The sequence below is a fragment of the Stigmatopora nigra genome, chromosome 9 (genome assembly GCF_051989575.1).
Source record: "Stigmatopora nigra isolate UIUO_SnigA chromosome 9, RoL_Snig_1.1, whole genome shotgun sequence".
Lineage (NCBI taxonomy): Eukaryota > Metazoa > Chordata > Actinopteri > Syngnathiformes > Syngnathidae > Stigmatopora > Stigmatopora nigra.
The window spans coordinates 9,702,048-9,722,174 of record NC_135516.1 but is presented as its reverse complement, the minus strand read 5'-3'; the positions used below and the strand labels follow the sequence as shown (position 1 = coordinate 9,722,174).

Here is a 20,127-nt window from a genome sequence, read left to right as displayed (position 1 = left end):
AATTAAGTTCTTGAAACTCATTTGGTGTTATTACTTTAATTAGCTTAAGCTGCTCTTAATCAGGCCTCTCCCTTGTTCCCCTAATGGGGGAAATGAAGTGAAGCCTCGGCCTCATATACAGTCAAGCATGCATGTTTATTGAGTGGCTAATTGAACATTTTTATAGAAGGACAGTGAAAACTTGGCATTTATCCAGTAGCTGTTTTCAATGTCAACGTCTTTCCATGTCTATTTAAATTGAAAGACTGTTGTGCTGCTTTTTTTCCCTGGTATGCTTATCTTGTGTAAAATGGACATATATAGTAATATTTTTTTCATTGTGAGCTCACCAGTGCCGCACTAATCTCAGCTATTCTTTGCAGAGGATTAAGAATATATTACTTGGTAAGTACTGTTACTTTTTCAGTCTGTCTAATTCGGTGCTCAAAAGTAAAAAAAAAAAGTTTAAAAATTGCAGGGATGCATATCTTAGAATTCCATTTTTATTTACAATTTACACAACGTCTCAGGTTACAAATAATACCATTCTTGGCACTTTTGGCCAGTTAGAGATTTTTGTTCGTTGGTTTGACATACCATTTTTTACTAATAGCATTAGAAATTGAATATACAAAAGAGTTGTTTTCCCTTTCCTCACTTTTGGTAAAAATGCAGTCCAACAAATTGCATCATACACTGTATATATTAAAAAAAAGCTAACTATTTTAAAAGCCAAAACCAAGAACAAAATCCACAATTCAGTTCAACTGATGAAAATACTCAACAGTGTGCAAAATTAAAACTAATAAATAGAAATATTCCAATATACACACACGTTTTAATCCATTTACTGTACATTGGCTCAGTCTTGTTCATATAACTAATAACTCCACATTTGTCACCCCACAGGCAATGTTTAAAAAGAGCATTTTAAAAACTATCTTTTTTTAAAACATGTCCCCAAACTTGTGCCAATGCGGCAAAGCGGGTTCCATCAAGCAGTTAAATTAAGACTCGGAGCAATACTGAAGAGAAAACCTCTTGAAAATGTAAAGTTTCCATCTTTGAGGTGAAAATCTAGGAATTGCTGGGAGCATTATCATTGCTAAGTGAGTTAGAAGAAGAGGACGATGAAGAGGGAGAAAAGTTCATTCCTGAAAGACCTGGTGGGTTTGTGGCCGTGTTCTGCCCGTTGAGGCTCTTTCTGCATACGGGGCACGTGTCATGCTGAGGGTGGGAGAAAGAAAGACAATGTTACAGTTGTGACACTCAAACCCAAGCAAAAAAAAAGTGGAACTCTCCATTTAAACTGTAAACTTTCACTCTTATAAATGTATAGATGCACCTGTTCAAGCCAAGGGACTATACAGTCATTGTGGAACATGTGGTTGCATGGCAACTGTCTGACGTTCTCCTCCACGCTGTAGTCTTCTTTGCACACAGGGCACTCCAAACCAGCGCCTGCAAGAGTAAAACAACAACTCAGAGTAGTATTTAAACTCTATGTTTTATTTCAGATGGATGAGATGACAACTCACCCACATGTTCTTCTGTGATGGAGACGGTAGGCAAACTTTTGATCCTTTCTCGGTCTGCTGGAGGCGGACCCGTGTTTTCAAACTGGTTGAGTAGCTATAAAGTATGTATATAAATGACATTATTGACTTAAAGAAGCATACTTGTGGTGTAACTGGAACAAAAACTGGAGTGGAACTAGGACTATGTTTACACTGCAGGTCAATTCTGATTTCTTTGTCTATATGTAAAAAATATGTCATTTTTATTCATTAAATATTCGCAATTCAATTCACTTTTTTTTTCTTTTTCAGACCTCAACTCATTGGCAATCGGAGAATAGTCAAATGACATCTGGAGGAAATCCGCATGGGGAAAAAAAGGTAAGATCTTCTAGCATAAAATCCTCAAAAATGGCTACCAAAGCATCACGGGCGAGAAGTTGTCATACTTTTTGGAATACTGCGACAGGTCGTAACATGCTATTACAAAAACACACTTTTCATACCTGCGTTATGATGGCGTCCAATCCATTGGCTCCCCATGCATAATCCATAGGGTTCGAATGAAGTACACCCCTGTTAGAGTTACAAAGCATTTATCAAGACTACTACGACCATGTCAAGACAAGTGAAAATGACTTACTTACCATGGTCCTATTCCAAGATTTGGCATAGCCGTTGGTGCTATGATCCCGTTAACTAACTGTTGGATAATTCTGTTCATGATGCAAGAAAATGAAATTGACATTTGTCTCTTTTCACAACACGACTGCAGAATTGAAAAGAAGGCATTTTTTAAATTACCCCTCTAACGTGGGCACGCCTTCAGGACGCGTGCCCTGCCGTTGAGTGGCGTGTTGACTTGGCGGTGGCTGCGTAGCGTCCCCTTGCTGGGACGCCATTTCCTCTTCCCTCTGAATTTCTGTCTCCCTGTTATCCTCTGTGGGTAGCCAAGTTCTGAGTTCAAAGTTTTCATTAAATACTCCTAGAGTGAAAGGACTGTACCCGGAAGGAAAGGCGAACATATGCTGGTGATTGATGGTTGGCTAGAAAAGACAACGTGTGGACCATGTCACGTCATGTTGTTTTAAAAATGCATCATTGCATGATTGATGACTTTTGACTCACCTGAAAGGGGGTTTGATCACTTGCGGAGGATGTTGATGGAGTGCTATTTTCGTTTCTGCATAATAAAAATGACAACATCCCTATTATGTATTCCTACAGAACAAGAAAATGTCAGCGTTCGTCTTTATACCTTTGCACATCTGGCAGTTCTTCAATGAATCCTGAGTCACAGCTTGGGCAGGTAAAGTCCTACAGACATTTCAGAAAGATTAATATAACATCACAAGTGCTTCAATTCATTGACAGCTCATTAGAAACGAATATGCCACTTTGTTTGTCAATCAATATTTCTTATGCATTACAATCATTAGTCCACAGCGACATGTAAATTAATTGCCTATACATTTATTGCAATTCGTGTAAAATTTGGACTGGCAGTGGGATAGTAACTAATTTACAGTTTGAAATGAAAATGATAAATATGTTTATTACACAACTATATCAAGAACCAAGTGGAACCACTACGTGTATTACAGAGTAGTTGTTGACTAACTCATTATAGTAATCGACATTGACTAAAACAGTTCCAGATTGATATAATCATCACATGACAACACATCAACTTGTTGTTGTTGTTGTTGTTGTTGCGTATTTACCTTACCGGTAAACGTGGGCTTATCTCCGCTGAACACCGGTGACAGAAGAACCGGGAAGAAGGTGAGGAAGCCTCAGCCATTTCCCCACTCCAGTCAACAATCTGGCGGTTTGGAAAGCAAACGATGCCGAGAACCGACTCACGAACGTAGCAGGGTGGACTCGACCGACCTTTTTAAGACCGAAAGAGGACTGAAGACGAGTGAAGACGTACGAACTAGCGTACGTGCGTGTAGCCATTTACTACTGCACTATTAAAACCGGCGACATTGCGCAAAGCATTCTGGGATAGATATCGAAACAAGCTGAGGCAGGGGAATGCATCCCTCCCCCGCGTAAAATCCATAGATGGCATATTCATTTGTCGGCCATTTTATGTCAGAGCCATGATCAATAACACTATCGATTTTGCACTTAAAAAGAGCAATAGATGAGCTCAATTTTTCAACAGATTTTCAAACAGTCTTACATAAGTCCTCGTCACAGTCACTCTGTTTTTCTTTTATTTTCTTAGTGTGCACTTTTATTTCGAAACAAAATTAAACCGGATGTTCATTCTCGTCTCTGGAGCCTGGAAACCCAAACTAGCAAACAGTAATCTCAATAGAGGCTAGCATCTGCACAAAACTGCTAACTTGTCTCTGATCATCCTTTTCAAGAATAAATCGTTTTCCTGCTACGACGATGGAGTCTAGTGATGCAGGTACACTCAACCAGCATGTTGAAACATTTATTGTTTGTAGTTTTTAGTTAGTCATATTAGCCTTGGCGACGACATCATTTGTCGTCGTAGCACACCAGCATGCGTGTAATCCTAAACTACATGGTCCGTACCTTTATATAGAATTTACAGGGCAAATCAAAACACATTCTAAAGTTCCACGAAACAACTGTAAAGGGTCTCTTGTAATAGATATTAACACATCATAATATTCATATATCATTCACTATTTGTTCAGGGAGAGGAGGATGGAAAACCAAGACTCCCAATCCCCAGAAACAGAAGATGAACCTGAATATTATCCGCCAAGAACAACTGATAGCAGAGAAAAAGAAGGAAATTGAAGCCAGAATGGCAGAGCAAGCTAAAGTGAATGCACAAACGCCCAACAAATCTTTGCCTCCAAGGTGAGCCCTTGTATTGTTAACCTTTACAATGAAAGATATGTTATTTTGTGTGTGTGCTGCAATAAACAGACAGGCCGCTCTATGGGACATTGATAGCAGCCATTGAGTTAATTTAAACTATTGTGAATCTATTCTGTTGTAAGATAGATCATTGATTTTCTGTCTTGTTATCCCATTAGTTCTCCTCCTGCTCAAGGGCCTTCCAATAACAAATTTATAAACGACGGCAGCTTCTTGCAGCAGTTCATGAAGATGCAGAAGAATAAACCCAACAGTGGTTCTGGTCAGTACCCTAAGCCTCACATATTATTAATAGTACATTAATTTTAGTGTACTGACTCCCAACTACCAACACACCTATTCCATGGTGAAAATTGCTGTTCCCATTTGTCTAATTTCTATTTTTTTCCTTTAGGTTCTCCCGCTGTCTGCAAAAATCCACCCTCATCTACCGGAGGGGAAACTGCGCAAAGAAAAAGCGGTTTTGTCGGCAAGCGGCCCGGTGTCGGCACCATGCTCAGCCAGTTTAAGAGTTATTCCCAGTCTAAGAAGAATCCAGTTCTCAGCCAGAGGCCAAGTGTCTTTTGTTCCCCAGATGACGACGAAGAAGATGAGATTGATTACACAGAACTCTTAAATATGAAAGGTAAATCAAGGCCTTTTATTTTCTTCAGTGTGGCCATGGACAACAAAATAGCTGGGACATTTTAGTTCCCCACCCCCCACTCCCTGCTCCGGCACACTTGGCATACGTCTGTCATTTTGGCCCCATTGACCTAAGAGTAAATGTACTGATAGCCTGCTTTAAGTTTCTCCCCCAGAGGACCCAGACACCAGACTCATAATCAACAAGATGGCCTCTTTTGTGGCGGAGGGGGGACCCGAGCTGGAGAGGCAGGCCAAGGAGGACTATAAGGACGATCCTGTTTTCACGTAAGTCTCAAGGGTCACTTTGCTACTACAGACTAATGAAGGTTAAAAAAATAAATACTATGTTGTCTCTTTTAGATTTTTGCATGACAGAAACAGTATGGAGTATTTATACTACAAAAAGACAGTTGCGGAATTGAGAAGGAATGCGCCAACCCCTGACAACACGTCCGTTAACGGTAAGGATTGGAGGCGTAACATGGTAACCCCTACATTTTTCATGAGAAAAATTAGTGTTGCACCGATACAATTATTAAATAATATTATAATTGTAATGGTGCAACCCTATTAACCGCAGAGATTACATTGATAAGTTATTATGTCGTGTAACTCTTTTACATTGAATGAAACCATCCGTCACTCGTGTTTTTCAATACATTTTTCAACAATTCAGTTGTAATTTGCAACTGTTAAGTGGGTAACAGCAAAGTGATTATTATTAGTTGGAGTAAAAATGTTTCATCGATTCAATTTGCCATTCACCAGTGTTGTCCTCGTTGCTCCTCCCTCTTTTTTTTATCCCTCATTAGCTCTAGAATGGTGATGTTTGATGGCAGTTGAATATGGTTCAGTATTAGTGTCATTTGAACCCCAGTACTGATAGAGCGCTTAAAGTCTCCCCCTCAGTGGATGCGGAAACCCAGGAAGTGGCCGAGCAGCTGGCCAAGTTTGTGGCTGAGGGCGGCCCAGAAGTGGAAAGCATCGCTATCGAGCGTAACCGCCACAACCCTACCTTCAGGTCGGGTTCTTTCAAAATCATCTTTTAGACCAAAGCCCTTTTCTTGTCCTTTGACCTCGACCCCTTTTTGAATCTCTTCTAGTTTTTTATTCGATCAGCAAAACCCGGCCAACCGTTTCTACAAAGAGAAGCTGCGAGAGTATCGCGCGGCCGCCGCACGGACTTCCGCTCCTCCCGCGGCCGAGTCCAAGACAGATTTGCGGAGACCGCCGCAGATTTCCGTCCCCCCGCCATCTCAAGCGCCCAGTCAAGCGGAAGATACGCCGCCCGTCAAACGCAAGAGAAAGAGTCGATGGGGGTCTGAAGATGACAAAGTGGAGCTTCCAATTCCTCCCATCATCATCCCACAAAACGTGGCTGCTCCAGACCCCAACATGCCTTCGCTCTCTGGTAATTGACATGCACGCACAATAATGCAGCGTCTAGTTAGGACAGTGCAAAGTAGACTTTTTTTTTTACAATTTTTTTCTTGTAGCTTTAATTTTTTTTAATTTTTTTTAATTTTTTTTAATTCTCATGGCTTTTAAATGTTGTTGTTGTTTTGATAAACAGATGTTCTTCAAAAATATTTTGATATTGTCTGTTTTAGTTCAGGATCTTCAAGGTCTCGGTTATAAAAAGGGGAAGCCTGCTGGTCTGGTTGGTGTGACAGAATTATCTGATGAACAGAAGAAACAACTAAAAGAGCAACAAGAGGTACCTTGTTCTTAATATTGAGTGAAAAAAAGAAAAACACTAACTCAGTTGCACACAAAAAAATACTCCTGTTAAATATTTATATCAAACGTGTTTGTGTATTCCAATACGCATTGTAGATGCAAGAGATGTACGACATGATCATGAAACACAAGAGGGCAATGGCCGAGATGCAGCAGATGTGGGAAAAGGCCATCAAAGACCACCAGCACGAGTACGACAGCGACGAAGACGTGGACCAGGAGGCCGGCACCTGGGAGCATCGTCTCCGACAAATGGAAATGGAGAAGACGCGAGGTGTGCTGGAAAACCCGAAAGAGTCACAAGCCTCTAATTCGTATGACATCATGAATGAAGACATTTCTTTGTCCCGATTTTTTCAGAGTGGGCAGAATCGCTGACTGACATGGGAAAAGGGAAACACTTCATTGGAGACTTTCTACCTCCTGAGGAGCTGGACAAGTTCATGGAGACTTTTAAAGCACTCAAGGTCAGCTGTAGTTGGTATATTATTTAAAAAAAAAGATTAGCAATGGCATTTTTTAAAGAATGTATTTATCTGCAGGAGGGGCGGGACCCAGATTACTCCGAATACAAAGAGTTCAAGTTGACAGTGGAGAATCTGGGGTTCCGCATGCTGATGAAGATGGGCTGGAAGGAAGGCGAAGGTCTCGGTAGCGATGGACAAGGCATCAAAGCTCCTGTCAACAAGTGCGTATTCATCCAACGGAAAAATAGAACTGTAAACGAATTGGCTCCTCCTAATAACATTAAGTATTTATTTTCCACAAACAAGGTATGCATAGCTAATTTTGCTAAGAGTGCTTTAGAAAAAAGCTTATACACTGAGCACGGATACCCTCGGGAACTGAAATGTTGTCATTATGCAACACTCGCTAAGCCTAGTGGTTAGAGACCTACAAAACACTTTGTATGTTAACGTCATCATTAATTTAATGGAAAATATGGAGGTAATTTGCTTAAAACAATGATATTTATTTTTATGTCCACTTAAAGGGGAACTACGGCAGCAAATGGAGCAGGCTTCGGTGTTGACCGTCCAGCAGAGCTGTCCAAAAATGATGACGAGTATGATGCCTTCCGGAAGAGGATGATGCTAGCCTACCGATTTCGGCCAAATCCACTGGTAACCAACCTATTGTCTACCCTCTTTTTTTTTACACTATAACATCTTGAATGCGTATCCACTCCCTGTGTTGTTTTCACAGAATAATCCACGGAGGCCATATTACTGAAAGAAGGCAGCTGTTTACAGAGATAGGGGGGGACAACACCTCATATCTCACTTGTTAAGTAAAAATTGCACAAAAACAATATTTGTCTTTGGATGTGTAAGGGTGTTTTCACTCCCAAATGTTAGTTTTCACCCAGATTTAAATATCCCAATTGCTTCCTTAACACAATCAATTACCATTTCACCTGAATTAATTAAAGACCTATTGTACATTTCTATGTGCCTGCTATTATTTACGACTTCAATGGCATTGCCTTTGTTTCTTTATTCTTCTTGTCCAATATTCACAAAATCACATTAGTGACATGAATCTGTCTGCGATGTGATTGAAGGGGCTGTGCGGTGTACGGACCCCTAAGAAGCTAGCATTAGCCAGTGCTCCCAGTCAGGTCTTTTTGAGGCAGTTTTTGACAGGGAAATGACAGAAAATATTCACTTGCACTTTCAAAGATTAACAATAATTACTGTTGTTTCTATCCTGTTCTTTAGGGATTGTTGTTTAGAGGCATTTGGTCGTTAAGAAATTGAAATTAGAAAGTGAAATTAGACCTGCACAATGGCATTCTTCAGAGGGGATAAATATATCTCAAACCACAGCCAAGCAAGTCATAAAATCTGCCAAGGTATCAGAAAGAGACCTTGCTGCCAACAAAAAATACTTTGTTTAGCAGTGTGGGTGAAAATTGAAGTCATTTTAAGGAGAATTATGTTTTCATGTATGAATGAATGACCCTATCTCGTATCGTTCCAAGGAATTTGTTATACTACCGTGATTCCTTGGTAGTATAGTTTAAACTGTCTAATGTGTAATTGAATATTATATTGCGTGTCTGTTTGCTCTCCGCTTCTGGCTTTTGCGGCTTTTACAAACTTTGATTTGACGCAGTAACGCACTGACTGACAGTGCAAGTTGATTCGGGTTTGGGGGGGAGGTAAACAAGATGGCGACAACCTGACTGGCAAGAGTAATGCGAAGAGTCCGGAAAAAAATATGTATTGATATGAAACATGGCTCCAGTCGCGTTTATGTTATTCCTGGGACTGACATAAGGAGGAACGAGTCCAATCTGTGGTGGGGCGAAGATTCACGCGGTTTTTTAAGGTGAGTTTTCCCACGCAGGAGGAGTTGGCGTTCAATTAGCTCGACGTACGTGAACGCAACCCTGTTTAGCTTGCGTTAGCTTTATTTATCCTGAATGCATTCTTCCATTTGCTCCGCTTGCCCGGGCGTATTCTGGATTTGTTCTGGTTTTGGATAAAGCTGCAAACTACGACTTTTGCATTGGACTCTTTTTCCGACATTGCTGGTAAATCCTGAAGCGTTTGGCTTGACGTTTGTAAATGTCAACGATGGCTAGCTAGAGCATGTATGTAGCCTCACTAGTGTGACGACGTTTCTTTCACGCTCCGGGGATAAAACACGCTTTTTTGGACTTGTTCTGGGTGTATTTGGATAGAACGTTCGCGGACAGGTTATATGTTTTTGTCTAAATTGTTTTTAAAAAGAAGAGAAAGGTTTAAAAGTGGAGTGAGGGATGCTCGTTCATTCAAGCAGATGTGCGAGGTTAGCATTTAGGTTCGCTAATAGTTGAGTGTACTAAAGGGAATTGTCATTTACTGAGATAAATCGTGTTAAATAATAAGGCAATACATTATTAAACTATGTTTGTTGATCGCTATTTAAGTCCTTGCCAGATATGATTCTAAATGTTGTAATTGTTTCCAGGAAACCTGCAAAAAATAATGCTTCCAAGCCGAAAGTCTACCATCAATAGCACTTATTATTGACGAAATGTGCTCCAGGATTTTTATTATTATTGTTACTATATATTTGGAATATGCTAATCGAATTTTAGATATACATGACTTTTTCATATGCTCAATGCTATACCGTTTTATGTGAAAAGTAACATGCGTCTTTTTATTTTGTATTTTATTATTGTTATTTTTAATAAGGGTCGCTCTATAAGTAATGTGACAAGTGCATCAAAATATGGGAGTAAAAACTTAAAAGGCTTCTAAAAGCCTCCATTAAAATACAGATGAGCAATTGATGACTAATAATCCATGTTCACACTGCTCTTCTCACTAATATTATTACATTTGCAAGTGTTTCCAATTTAAAAGGTTGCTGTAATTTTGACACGTCGCGCCGGCGAACCACTCGGAATTTCACCCCGTACCACCTCATTGGTGGATATTTTTAACTAAAACTTGCCTGACAGTTGAGTACGGGGTTCTTCTGAGTAGCAGACCAAACAAAAGGAGTCTAAGAATGATGACGGAAAATTGTTTGGTATTTTTTCCAAAATGATTATGAATTATGAGTGTCTAAGTTGTTGACTTTACCATTCTTGTGAGTGTATAAAAATGGGTTTGATAGCAGCTAAAATTATTTATCCATGTGTATCTGCAGTGTAAAAAGAGGGGGGAAAATCCAACTCTCATCCACCACGGTTAATCAAATAACATACAAATTTGCATATTGATTGACATTTACATAAATTGCCCCAATTAAATGTATGATAACATTTCATTGCCCCCACTTGGCAGCCGAAATAGTCCATCCAATGTTATGATTGGCTCACAAAATGGATAACTTAAATTAAGGACTGTGCATTTTCATTATTTTTTTACAACTCTTGTTTGTAGGCATCCTTAAATCTGGTGGCATGGAGGACACCTGAATCTGGGAGGAGCACACTTTTGGAGGCTCGGTCTTCCAACTGAAGCCCGGCTGACACCGCTGCATATATCAAGCAGGGAAAGTGTGTTTGGAAACATTCCAGGTGTACACACTTACCTGCCCCGAGGTGCCATGGATCCTTGACAGAAATGTTGTGCTGCTGAACCAGGGCTGTTTGCCCCTAAATACGCCTGAATTGCATTAGATTCTTAAAGACTTTGAGTTCAGAAAACAAACTGAAAAGTACATTTGCGTTGAGGTGCATTTGTCTCAAACAGAAGACGCGACATGAATCGCTGAGACAGTGGAGCCATTTTCACTTCAGCGTGTAGCTTTTGTTTTTTTAAAGAACAATAATGTTGACTAATCTGGACTAATCCCCTCCCTAGCCAGATTTGTCCCCGTCGTCACGTTCAGTATTTATCGTTATTACCTCTCATTTGCGGGCCGAGAGGTCGACGGCGGATTAAATTCTCCGCCAACGGGAAGGTTTCCCTGAGTAGTTTGCACAGGAGGCTCAGACTGTGGATCAGTCATGAGTACCGGAGAGATACATCACCTGAACTACCTGAATGAAAATGAACTAATGGAGATGGACACGTTCATTCACCGCATCGACTCTACTGAGGTGATTTATCAGCCGCGCAGGAAGAGGGCAAAGTTGATAGGAAAGTACTTGATGGGGGATCTGCTGGGGGAAGGATCGTACGGCAAGGTGAAGGAAATGCTGGACTCGGAAACTTTATGCCGCAGGGCTGTCAAGATCCTGAAAAAGAAGAAGCTGAGGAGGATTCCAAATGGAGAAGCCAATGTGAAAAAGTCAGTATGATGTCTTATTTTATTTTGTAATATAATTTGATTTAAAAGATAACATTTTCACAAAATCTCTGCTTCAGCAAACCTTGCAAAATTTGTTTTCAGCATGAACAGGTTTCTCTTCAGTCCTACCTAAATGTAAGGCTGTCGAAAGTTGAATCAAATCATGCAGCATTTATTTTTCTTCGCTTTTATTTTTTACTGCCCTCTGATTTAGCTTTTTTTGGATTTCCCATTTTCCTGCAGCCTATCTGAGGATTTAATCACACCCTACATCATTAAATATTATTGCAGCCTGTGCTAATTATAGAAATCATTGAGCATGAGTTCCCGAAGGAAGAAAATCTTCAAGATGGCATCTCCGAAATGCACACACTCTCCATTTTCTGTTTGGTGGAGACCTCCAACGTGATCCTTGAGCTTGTCGAGGCTTTTAGTATGATGACGTTGACGTGTCTGTCCCTCATGGCCCTCTCTCAACTTGACTTTGCAATGCCATTTCCATGGCAACATTCAAGGCAAAACACGCCTTTGTTTGGAATGATATGCCTGCTCGTGCATTTCACTGCCGCACATTATATCAGATTGTAGAAGAAATATCGGCTGTCCATCTTTCAGAATTGGGTTTTATACACGACTGCTTATGAACTCAGCAACTAACTGAGCTGGTTATAGGTAATGGTTGAATGTCACTGTGCCTTAGGTGGGAGTGGAGGTTTGCTGTGTGAATATAACACACACAATAAAAATGTATTCAGTAATGACTGACTTTTATCAGCCTCATTCTGACATATTTAATCTGTACTATATCACATTGCCTTTAACAATTAGTGCAACCTGGGTTTTTAGCTAACGTATTTTCCATACTATAAGGCGCACCATCATTGAATGGCCTATTTTAAAATTTGTTTCATATATAAGACAGTAGTGGTGGTGGTAGTTGTAGTAGGGGATTGTGTTTTGTTGTCAGTTCACTAAATAGGGTTTTGAATTGAACCCCATAAATGCCCATAAACCCTTTAAATGTTGAACTTTGGTTTATGATGGTCGTACATATTGTAAAAAAAACATTACAAATTTCCTTGTTTGTGTTTTTTCAGGGAGATTCAGCTGCTAAGAAGACTGCAACACAAGAATGTGATTCAGTTAGTGGACGTACTCTACAATGAAGAAAAACAGAAAATATATCCTTTCCCAATTATTTCCCTTTTTTAAATGGTGTCTGTTACCTCTTTTCTTTGCTATACATATGCATGCATGTATGCACATCAGACCAAATTAAATTGTGCTAAGTATGAACAGATAGTGGATTTTTCTGACATTTTGTTTTTGAATGCCCTTGACTTGTGTCAAACGTATATGGTGATGGAATATTGCGTGTGCGGAATGCAAGAAATGCTGGACAGTGTCCCGGAAAAAAGGTTTCCTATATTTCAAGCTCACGGGTACGTCTTGTCGTTTTCTTTTGCTCTTCTCACCCCACTCTTCAAGTTCTTCTATTTTTAGACTCATCTTCTCTCTGCAACAATACTGTAGCTACCGGCCTAAATTTAGCAACTATACTGTTGCGCTTGTACTTTTCAAATATGTGCCGGTTGATTGCATGAATGTGTAATTACTTCCCTGAAAAGGCTTGAGTGCTCTAGACAGACGTGAGCCTCAATCTGACTGTATTTTTTACGATTCCTGGTTAGCACACTGACTCACATCACCTTTGATTCTTTTCAGGTACTTTTGCCAACTCTTAGATGGCCTTGAATATTTGCACAGCCAGGGAATTGTCCACAAAGACATTAAACCAGGCAATCTGCTGTTGACTACAGATGGAGCACTTAAAATATCAGACCTGGGAGTAGCAGAAGTAAGAACCCAGATCATTTGAAACATAATGTATATTGAGAATTAACACGATTAAACCTCCCTCTGCAGGCATTGCACCCGTTTGCTGAGGACGACACGTGTCGTACAAGTCAGGGCTCGCCGGCCTTTCAGCCGCCGGAGATAGCCAATGGCCTGGATACATTTTCAGGGTTTAAAGTGGACATTTGGTCTGCCGGGGTAACGCTGTGAGTAGTCTGGATTTAGCATACTTTTACACTTTTCTTGTTGTTTTGTCGAGCAAACCTCACAAAGCTGTTTTTGTTTATCATTAGCTAGAATTTAAATACATTTCCTGACAAATATTGGTAGCTCAAGAGGTAGTAGCATGAAGGACTATTATTTTTTACATGATAAATCAATGTAATGAAAGATACATTCATGTTTGCTAGCTCTACTACTTGTGAAGTACTATTAAATGATAATTCTCATGATGTTTTCCTTCACACAGATACAACCTTACTACAAGTCTATATCCATTTGAGGGAGACAATATCTATAAGCTATTTGAGAACATCGGAAAAGGGGAATTTACTATTCCTGATGAGTGCGGACCCCTCCTTTCAGATCTCCTGCGAGGTGAGTGTTGGGGCACCATGAGTATTTTCTATGTTCATGTCCGATGACGTGGCTCTTTTTATCCATTTGCAATGAATTTCAATGAGTTAGTCACTAGTATGTGCGCAATCCTTTTGAACTGCGAGTGGAGGGATGTCATTGGATGTCTATTCCTATCAATGGCAGCTAATGATAAAACAAATTGTCCTTACCATTGATAATTGATCATTGTTTAGCAGTTTTTTGTCATTCGTCACTAGAGAAAAGGTCAAAACCTTTCTTTTGCATAGCGAAATCATCATAAAATGATTTAACATGCATGGTACACACACAAATGAAATTATATGCGGAGATTTGCCATCAGTTATAAAAATGTCAAATTGCAGAATGCTCAAAAAAACAACACTGCAGTGATACCGCACTGCTGTGTTTTATCAGTGTGTCCAGCTGGTGGTGCTATGACATTTGTAGTCATTGGGTCTTTCCTCCCACATGGTAGAAACCCCTTCAGCTTCTGACGTAGTTTCTATTGATCTGAAGCCAACAGCAGAATGTTAAACAGCTAACCGGGCTGCCGCAAAGCTTTTTGTTAAAAAAAAGTCTGGAAGTCAAGAGACTTTTATGGCCAACCTCGTATCGGTTTTATGTCAAGAGCAAGCTAACTGCCGGTGAAATTGGGGGAAAATACTGCAAAGACTGAGGTGAAGGGGAAAAAAAGACATTTTGGGGGAATCTGCATTTTCTTGTTCATTAATGCTGCTCACTGTCTGCAGCTTTTCCTTTTATGGAAATGTTCGTGGATGCCGCCATGTGGGGGAGTTAAATTCTTCATGGCATGAGGTGTTGCATTGTTTTTTGAGGGTTTTTTTGTTCGTTTGTTTTGCCTATCCCTTTAGATTTCTAGCCCTCAAAGTGTGACGTCTGTGTCTGTTGCCTCACGTCAGAGGTAGACGGCACGCAAATATTACTTTGTCTATAATAAACTCGAATCTACGATCAACACTGCTGGGAGATCGTTACGTTATTAAGTCCGCGTCGGCAAAACATCATTGCTGCCTCATCGTGCTGACATTTTCCTTTTGCCACATTCAGCCCACATTGTAAAGGCCAAAAATGTAGTTTGTCAGTCACACTGGGTTAGTGTGCATTTGCAGAATTCCAAAGGTCATTTTGTACACCCTGAGGGACTTTTCTTTAGGAAACGTATTTTGACGGATAGTCCAATAATATGAAATAATAAGAGGGGAAAAATATTTAATTCCCCCTTTTTTTATAACCAGAGAGAAATTATTACATTCATCCACAAGAATTTGACAATGTTTTTCTGACTATCAATTAAGTAGCTTCCTCTATTCATTCTCAGGAATGCTCGAGTATGATCCTGCTAAGAGGTTTTCCATACAAAACATAAGGCAACACAAGTAAGTGGTTTATTAGTCATACATCACATATGCTAAGAATGCTAGCTCAATTTAGCACTCAATTTCAATACATAAACGATTAAAGGCTATTTTCTATACTGGGCGTTTTCCTGCTAGCTGGGTACGGAAGAAACACCCTTCAACGGAGCTCCCCGTGCCCATACCCGCCAGCGCAGAGAGCAGGGACCCTTGGCGCAGTATGACGGTGGTACCCTACCTGGAGGATCTCCACGGCTACGCCGACGAGGACGACGACGAGCTTTATGACGGAGAGGACGAGATCATCTACACTCAGGATTTCACGGTGCCAGGTTTGTGTGCAGGAAAATATTACCCTTGATCTCTAGACACAGTCTTTCCTTGATATACAAGTTGGAGTCGTTTAAGACTTCTCCCCACACTTTCAGTATGTACCTTAGCCCACGTAACTCAAAGACCTGCCATGAAAAAGCAAAGATGCTCCAAGACACAATTATTCCCTCTTATATATATATATGATAGTTTGATAGTGATGAAGATGATGGCCACTTTGAAGTCTTCCTCACTAGTTTTTTTCTTTTTTCCACAGTATTCACGACCTATATCAGTTGCTAGGCAACAACCTGTAATGATAAATGGCGTTATCTCTGCCGGACGGGCATCTAGAAGTGGCGTGCCCCACTTAGGTTCGATTGGAGCTGCAGAATGTGAATGAAGTGATCTATAAATAGTCCTTTTGGAGATGGTTTTTGGTGGGTTCACTCCTACGTGCAGAGCAATGCTGCATCTCTAGAATTTTTTTTAAGCGTCTCTGAAAGCATTTCACATCGTCTTATAAGGGGATGTATGTATAGAATCTATTACGCGTACCCCATTTTGGCTCTTCGTATAATGTTGTCTGCCCTGATACTTCATGTGAAAAGCCACGTTCTTCCCCACCGTCTGACTTTTAGGACAAGTGGCCGAAGAAGATCAAGATCTAGGGCACGCGGACTACAGCCCACCCACGGCCAAGCCGGTTTGCTTAAACGGGACAGAGGTTGGGTCTCTGAACAGCAAGGCCAAAAGCGAACGGCGGTCTTCATCCTCGTCCAACCCCTCGCGCAAAGGGGTGTCCACGGCGAGCAAGATCCGCAAGCTCTCCACCTGCAAGCAGCAATGACGCCCCCTCCCACTTCCTCTTCGGTCTCTGTTGGCAGCAGCCCACCTGGTGAGTGTGGATTGCAAGTGAAAAGCTTGAAAGGAAAGTGGGTGTCAGCTCTTCTGTTGAGTTATAAAAATAGGGAAACTTATTGGCTGCTAGGTCCAAACCATTTTGACTGGGACAGTGCTGGTTGCATTCACTCTCATCTTGAGAATGATGTTTCTCAGCCAATTGTACCATTTGAAATGAAGTGGACTTGTGTTGTTGTCAATGGCTGGCAACAGATTGAATACTATGAAATAAAAACAACAACAACACAGAGCTTTAGAGTTTTATTGGGGCAACCCAGTATATTGGGTTAAAATATTTTTAGGTTGTTAAAGAGAAATCATTTAAATGAGGACCCTGAAACAGACTTTTGGTTCAAAAAAAAATTCAAAATAGCTATTCATAGAGCAAGTGACAAAGAATAAACAGCCAATCACAGGGCACCAAGAGACTGACAATCATTCATTCTCACACTCATACCTAGGGCATTTTAGAATGTCCAAACAACCTATTGTGCAAGTTTTTGCAATTTGGGAGAAAACCCACACAGGCCTGGGAAGAACATGCTAACTCCACACGCAGTAGGGCTAATCTGGATTCGAACCCAGGACCCTAGAACTGTGAGGCCACTACTCTAACCACTCACCCACTGGGCGTTTGACAATTACTGCTATAAACAAATGTTATTTCCTTGAACGATTGAGCTCACTATCCCTTTTTATGGTCAGTTCAAAAAAACAATTGAGTTCTCCCAATCAGTTCCGGAAGTGAGTCAAAATAGAATGAATGGACTTTCTCACTACTATAAGATGTTGTGAAGTCTCAGATATTCACACTGTAGCTAACACTCCCAGAAGGGGTTTGTTTGTCACGGCCGCAGTGCAGAGGAGATGCAGCGTGTTAATCTTTCCAGGCAGTGACTCATCCTGAAAACGGCGACGCTCGTCTGCCCAGTATTTGTCGAGATGTAGCTTTCAGCGTCATGTAATTGTGCCCGTTTTATTTTTATTCTCAGATTGTACGTCAATTTCTGCTTTCTTTCCCCCTTCTTTACAGATGGAGCTGTCCCCCTCCTCCTCCTCCCCTCTCCCTTCTCTGTCTGCGGCGGGCGCACTTGTGACAGAAACCTGCTGAGGATGATGACGTGCCCGTTCATTGGTCGACCGCTTGGGCCTTGTAGATAAGAGTGCTTCAATGGGTTGGAAATTTTCCAGGGCCTTTCACATGATTTCCAATGGAATTTGACATGAGGATTGGTCAACTTTACATGGAAATTGAATGAAAAGGTGTCCTATTCAGGTATTGTTAAGATACACATTTTCAAATGAAGATTAGGGGGAAAGTACAGCTCTGGTGATATTAAATCAAGAAACGCAAGGAAAGCGCTTATCTTTTTTTTTTTTTTAAATAATGTCCCGAATAAGGAAAATTTCCATTCAGATTTTTGACACTGTTGCCCCTAGTTAATCTGCTCATTTTGCTCAAGCCTATTTATAAACGACTAAAACTAGAACTTTTCTGGAGCTTTGGTTAGGTCGCCTTGTCTACGGTGCATCATTAGCAGCATCTTATCTAACGATCACTACTACCTCAAAAATTGGTTTAGAACAAATTAACCAATTGCTCGATATGGGGGAGCTCAATATGCTTTTTATTCATAAATTAATCAATGGCCACAATACTTTTTAAGCATTTTGTGTACACTGGTTACTCCATCTGAAAGCTATTCAAAAGTTGATACTTCAGACCAAAAGACTGACTTTTTGGTCATTTAAAAACTTTAAAATAGCAGTTATTATAGATATTGGGTTACTAATCGTTTTTCAGAGTAATAATTTCAATGACAAATGAAGATAATGCTAATCAAGACCAATGTAAGGAAATTAATCTAAATCGAAATACTGGTTTAGGTCCTACATAATAGCAATTTTTTGTGACTCATTGGTGGAAATAACCAAAGTTTTTTGGTTCAGCCATATTAAAGGAACACAAATGTTAAGAGACGAGCCGTTTTCCCCTGAGATCTTGTCACAATACTTGTTGAAAATAAGAAGGCAAAAGGTTTCTCACCAGGGTGCACTTTGAAAATATGACCACCCACTGAGCAGGAAAAAGGTTTTTCTCCTGTGTGTTCTCCCTCTATTTGTTGAATTTAATTTATAGCAAAAATATTGAGTTGAATCATGAAAAGTTTTAAATATACCTCATGGTTCATTTACTATTTTGACAAGCTCTCTCATAATGTTTGCTTATGTCAGCATTTATTCACCACAATGGCTTTTGTTTTCTATTTATGATATCCAGATGTTGCACTTGGTCAATTTTGAGGAATTTGGTTGGTTAAATTCCACCAATGAGTCTAGGTATCACTATGCTTGATGGGTGTGTCAAAATGACAGAAATGACAAAAAAATCCTAAACAGAACTCATCTGTAGCCATCAAAAAGTCTAGAAACAAAGCAAAATTGGGAAAGATTATGTTGTCTTTAAATTTTCTCAATTCCCCCCAGAGCTGTTTTAAAGTAACTGATGAATAGCCCCACTTCAATTGTGTAAATTTCTGGCAAAGCTTCTATTTTCCTGGAAAGTCTCCCTTTTTTTGAGGGAAGAGTCGTCCAAGTAGTCCTTGATATGAATCCCTTCACTCCAATGGAGGAGAGCCAATTTTCACCATGGATAATGTCCTTCTTGCACGTTGTCTGCCCCCCTTCATGCCACCTATCCCTTTTGCAGAGTGCTCAAATTGTTACCCCGGACATTTTATGAACTCATCATGGATTTTCAGTTTCATCTTTGCCACTCTGTAGCAGATGAGCGCAAGTAGACCTTCCTCCACCAACCAAAGGACACCTCCCGTTGATCCTTGTGCCGTGTTTTAGCGTTAAAAGCGACCCTCTCGGTCGGTTTCACGAGCCTGTCTTAAAAATGGATCCATTCCCACACCCCTACTCCCCGGAATCCGGAACATTGGCTTTTGACCTACCTTTGTGTTTTTGTTTGCAACCTTCAAGCAGTTTTAAAGGTGCTTTGTGATGTCTGTACTGAAAAGAAAACGCAAACAATTTGAATTTTACCTCTGTATGGAAAGCCTTTGGAGTATTTCTTCTCTAGTCCCAATACCCAACTTGTTACATGCACTATTAAACCTACTGTCCTCTACTATATGACTATTTGGCACATTAGAAAATGTCTTACTCCATTTTGTCCCCCACCCCCAACACTATTAATGCTACTTTTTGTCCTAGAGATGCAGAAATGTCATATAGTAGTGGACAGGGAAAACTAGTTCTGGTATGCAGAATTGTCTTATTAGTGAGTATGGACGAAATGCTCCAAGATCTTTCCATAAATCTGTGACACGATGCGCCGCCATTGACAAACAACCTGCATGCTGTACAAAGCAGGAAGAGGACAAAAAGACAGACTAACCTATTGCTGTCTTGTGGGGGGAGTTCTGGTTTCCCTTTTAGTTTTGTTTTTCCAATGACTATTTTTTAATTATTTATATAAAAATGTCCCAAAAGTCTGCCATGTTGACTTGGATTTTTTTATATTAATTCAACTAAGACAACTAATTTGAAGCATAATGTGAATAAGATGAAAACTGATTTAATGCTCCTTTTTTTTTGTA

At 40.2% G+C, this 20,127-nt stretch overlaps 3 protein-coding genes across 6 annotated transcripts; 2 read left to right on the top strand and 1 right to left on the bottom strand.

Moving 5' to 3' along the window:
* Nucleotides 1-468: 468 nt before the first annotated feature.
* LOC144201300 (E3 ubiquitin-protein ligase RNF126-A-like) lies at nt 469-3,676 on the bottom strand. Its single transcript, XM_077723810.1, has 10 exons — nt 3,390-3,676; nt 3,226-3,321; nt 2,755-2,813; nt 2,625-2,679; nt 2,301-2,542; nt 2,144-2,212; nt 2,003-2,072; nt 1,518-1,611; nt 1,325-1,440; nt 469-1,206 (listed from the first exon to the last, which is right to left on the bottom strand). The coding sequence occupies exons 1-10, from the start codon at nt 3,456-3,458 to the stop codon at nt 1,057-1,059; spliced, it is 1,020 nt and encodes a 339-aa protein (XP_077579936.1). The 5' UTR covers nt 3,459-3,676; the 3' UTR covers nt 469-1,056.
* Nucleotides 3,607-8,182, top strand: sugp1 (SURP and G patch domain containing 1). Of its 2 annotated transcripts, none has more exons than XM_077723802.1 (14): nt 3,607-3,921; nt 4,178-4,346; nt 4,526-4,629; nt 4,762-4,992; nt 5,156-5,279; nt 5,355-5,455; nt 5,904-6,015; nt 6,098-6,405; nt 6,605-6,711; nt 6,831-7,008; nt 7,095-7,201; nt 7,277-7,422; nt 7,729-7,858; nt 7,941-8,182. In XM_077723802.1, the coding sequence occupies exons 1-14, from the start codon at nt 3,903-3,905 to the stop codon at nt 7,965-7,967; spliced, it is 1,863 nt and encodes a 620-aa protein (XP_077579928.1). In that variant the 5' UTR covers nt 3,607-3,902; the 3' UTR covers nt 7,968-8,182. The 2 variants fall into 2 exon arrangements, with proteins under 2 accessions (XP_077579928.1, XP_077579927.1); XM_077723801.1 differs by having other exon boundaries at nt 3,610-3,921; nt 5,892-6,015.
* Nucleotides 8,183-8,845: 663 nt separating this feature from the next.
* On the top strand, nt 8,846-20,022 carry stk11 (serine/threonine kinase 11). 3 transcript variants are annotated; one of them, XM_077724783.1, is made up of 11 exons: nt 8,846-9,068; nt 10,619-11,471; nt 12,569-12,652; nt 12,824-12,913; nt 13,197-13,329; nt 13,398-13,534; nt 13,798-13,925; nt 15,268-15,325; nt 15,443-15,636; nt 16,258-16,514; nt 17,553-20,022. In XM_077724783.1, the coding sequence occupies exons 2-10, from the start codon at nt 11,188-11,190 to the stop codon at nt 16,464-16,466; spliced, it is 1,317 nt and encodes a 438-aa protein (XP_077580909.1). In that variant the 5' UTR covers nt 8,846-9,068; nt 10,619-11,187; the 3' UTR covers nt 16,467-16,514; nt 17,553-20,022. The 3 variants fall into 3 exon arrangements, with proteins under 3 accessions (XP_077580909.1, XP_077580910.1, XP_077580911.1); XM_077724784.1 differs by lacking the exon at nt 8,846-9,068 and adding an exon at nt 9,106-9,273; XM_077724785.1 differs by lacking the exon at nt 8,846-9,068 and adding an exon at nt 9,106-9,333.
* Nucleotides 20,023-20,127: the final 105 nt, after the last annotated feature.

Bases quoted from the DNA above. Each gene is read 5' to 3' on its own strand.
- LOC144201300 (XM_077723810.1), bottom strand. From the start codon at position 3,458: ATGGCTACACGCACGTACGCTAGTTCGTACGTCTTCACTCGTCTTCAG. The intron at 2,213-2,300 runs GTAATTTAAAAA...CATCATGAACAG, and splicing joins GGCGTGCCCACGTTAGAGGG to AATTATCCAACAGTTAGTTA. The intron at 1,207-1,324 runs GTGCATCTATAC...TCCCACCCTCAG, and splicing joins TAGTCCCTTGGCTTGAACAG to CATGACACGTGCCCCGTATG.
- sugp1 (XM_077723801.1), top strand. The intron at 4,993-5,155 runs GTAAATCAAGGC...GCCTGCTTTAAG, and splicing joins AGAACTCTTAAATATGAAAG to TTTCTCCCCCAGAGGACCCA. The intron at 7,009-7,094 runs GTGTGCTGGAAA...CGATTTTTTCAG, and splicing joins GGAAATGGAGAAGACGCGAG to AGTGGGCAGAATCGCTGACT.
- stk11 (XM_077724783.1), top strand. From the start codon at position 11,188: ATGAGTACCGGAGAGATACATCACCTGAACTACCTGAATGAAAATGAA. The intron at 11,472-12,568 runs GTCAGTATGATG...GTGTTTTTTCAG, and splicing joins GGAGAAGCCAATGTGAAAAA to GGAGATTCAGCTGCTAAGAA. The intron at 15,326-15,442 runs GTAAGTGGTTTA...TTTTCCTGCTAG, and splicing joins CAAAACATAAGGCAACACAA to CTGGGTACGGAAGAAACACC.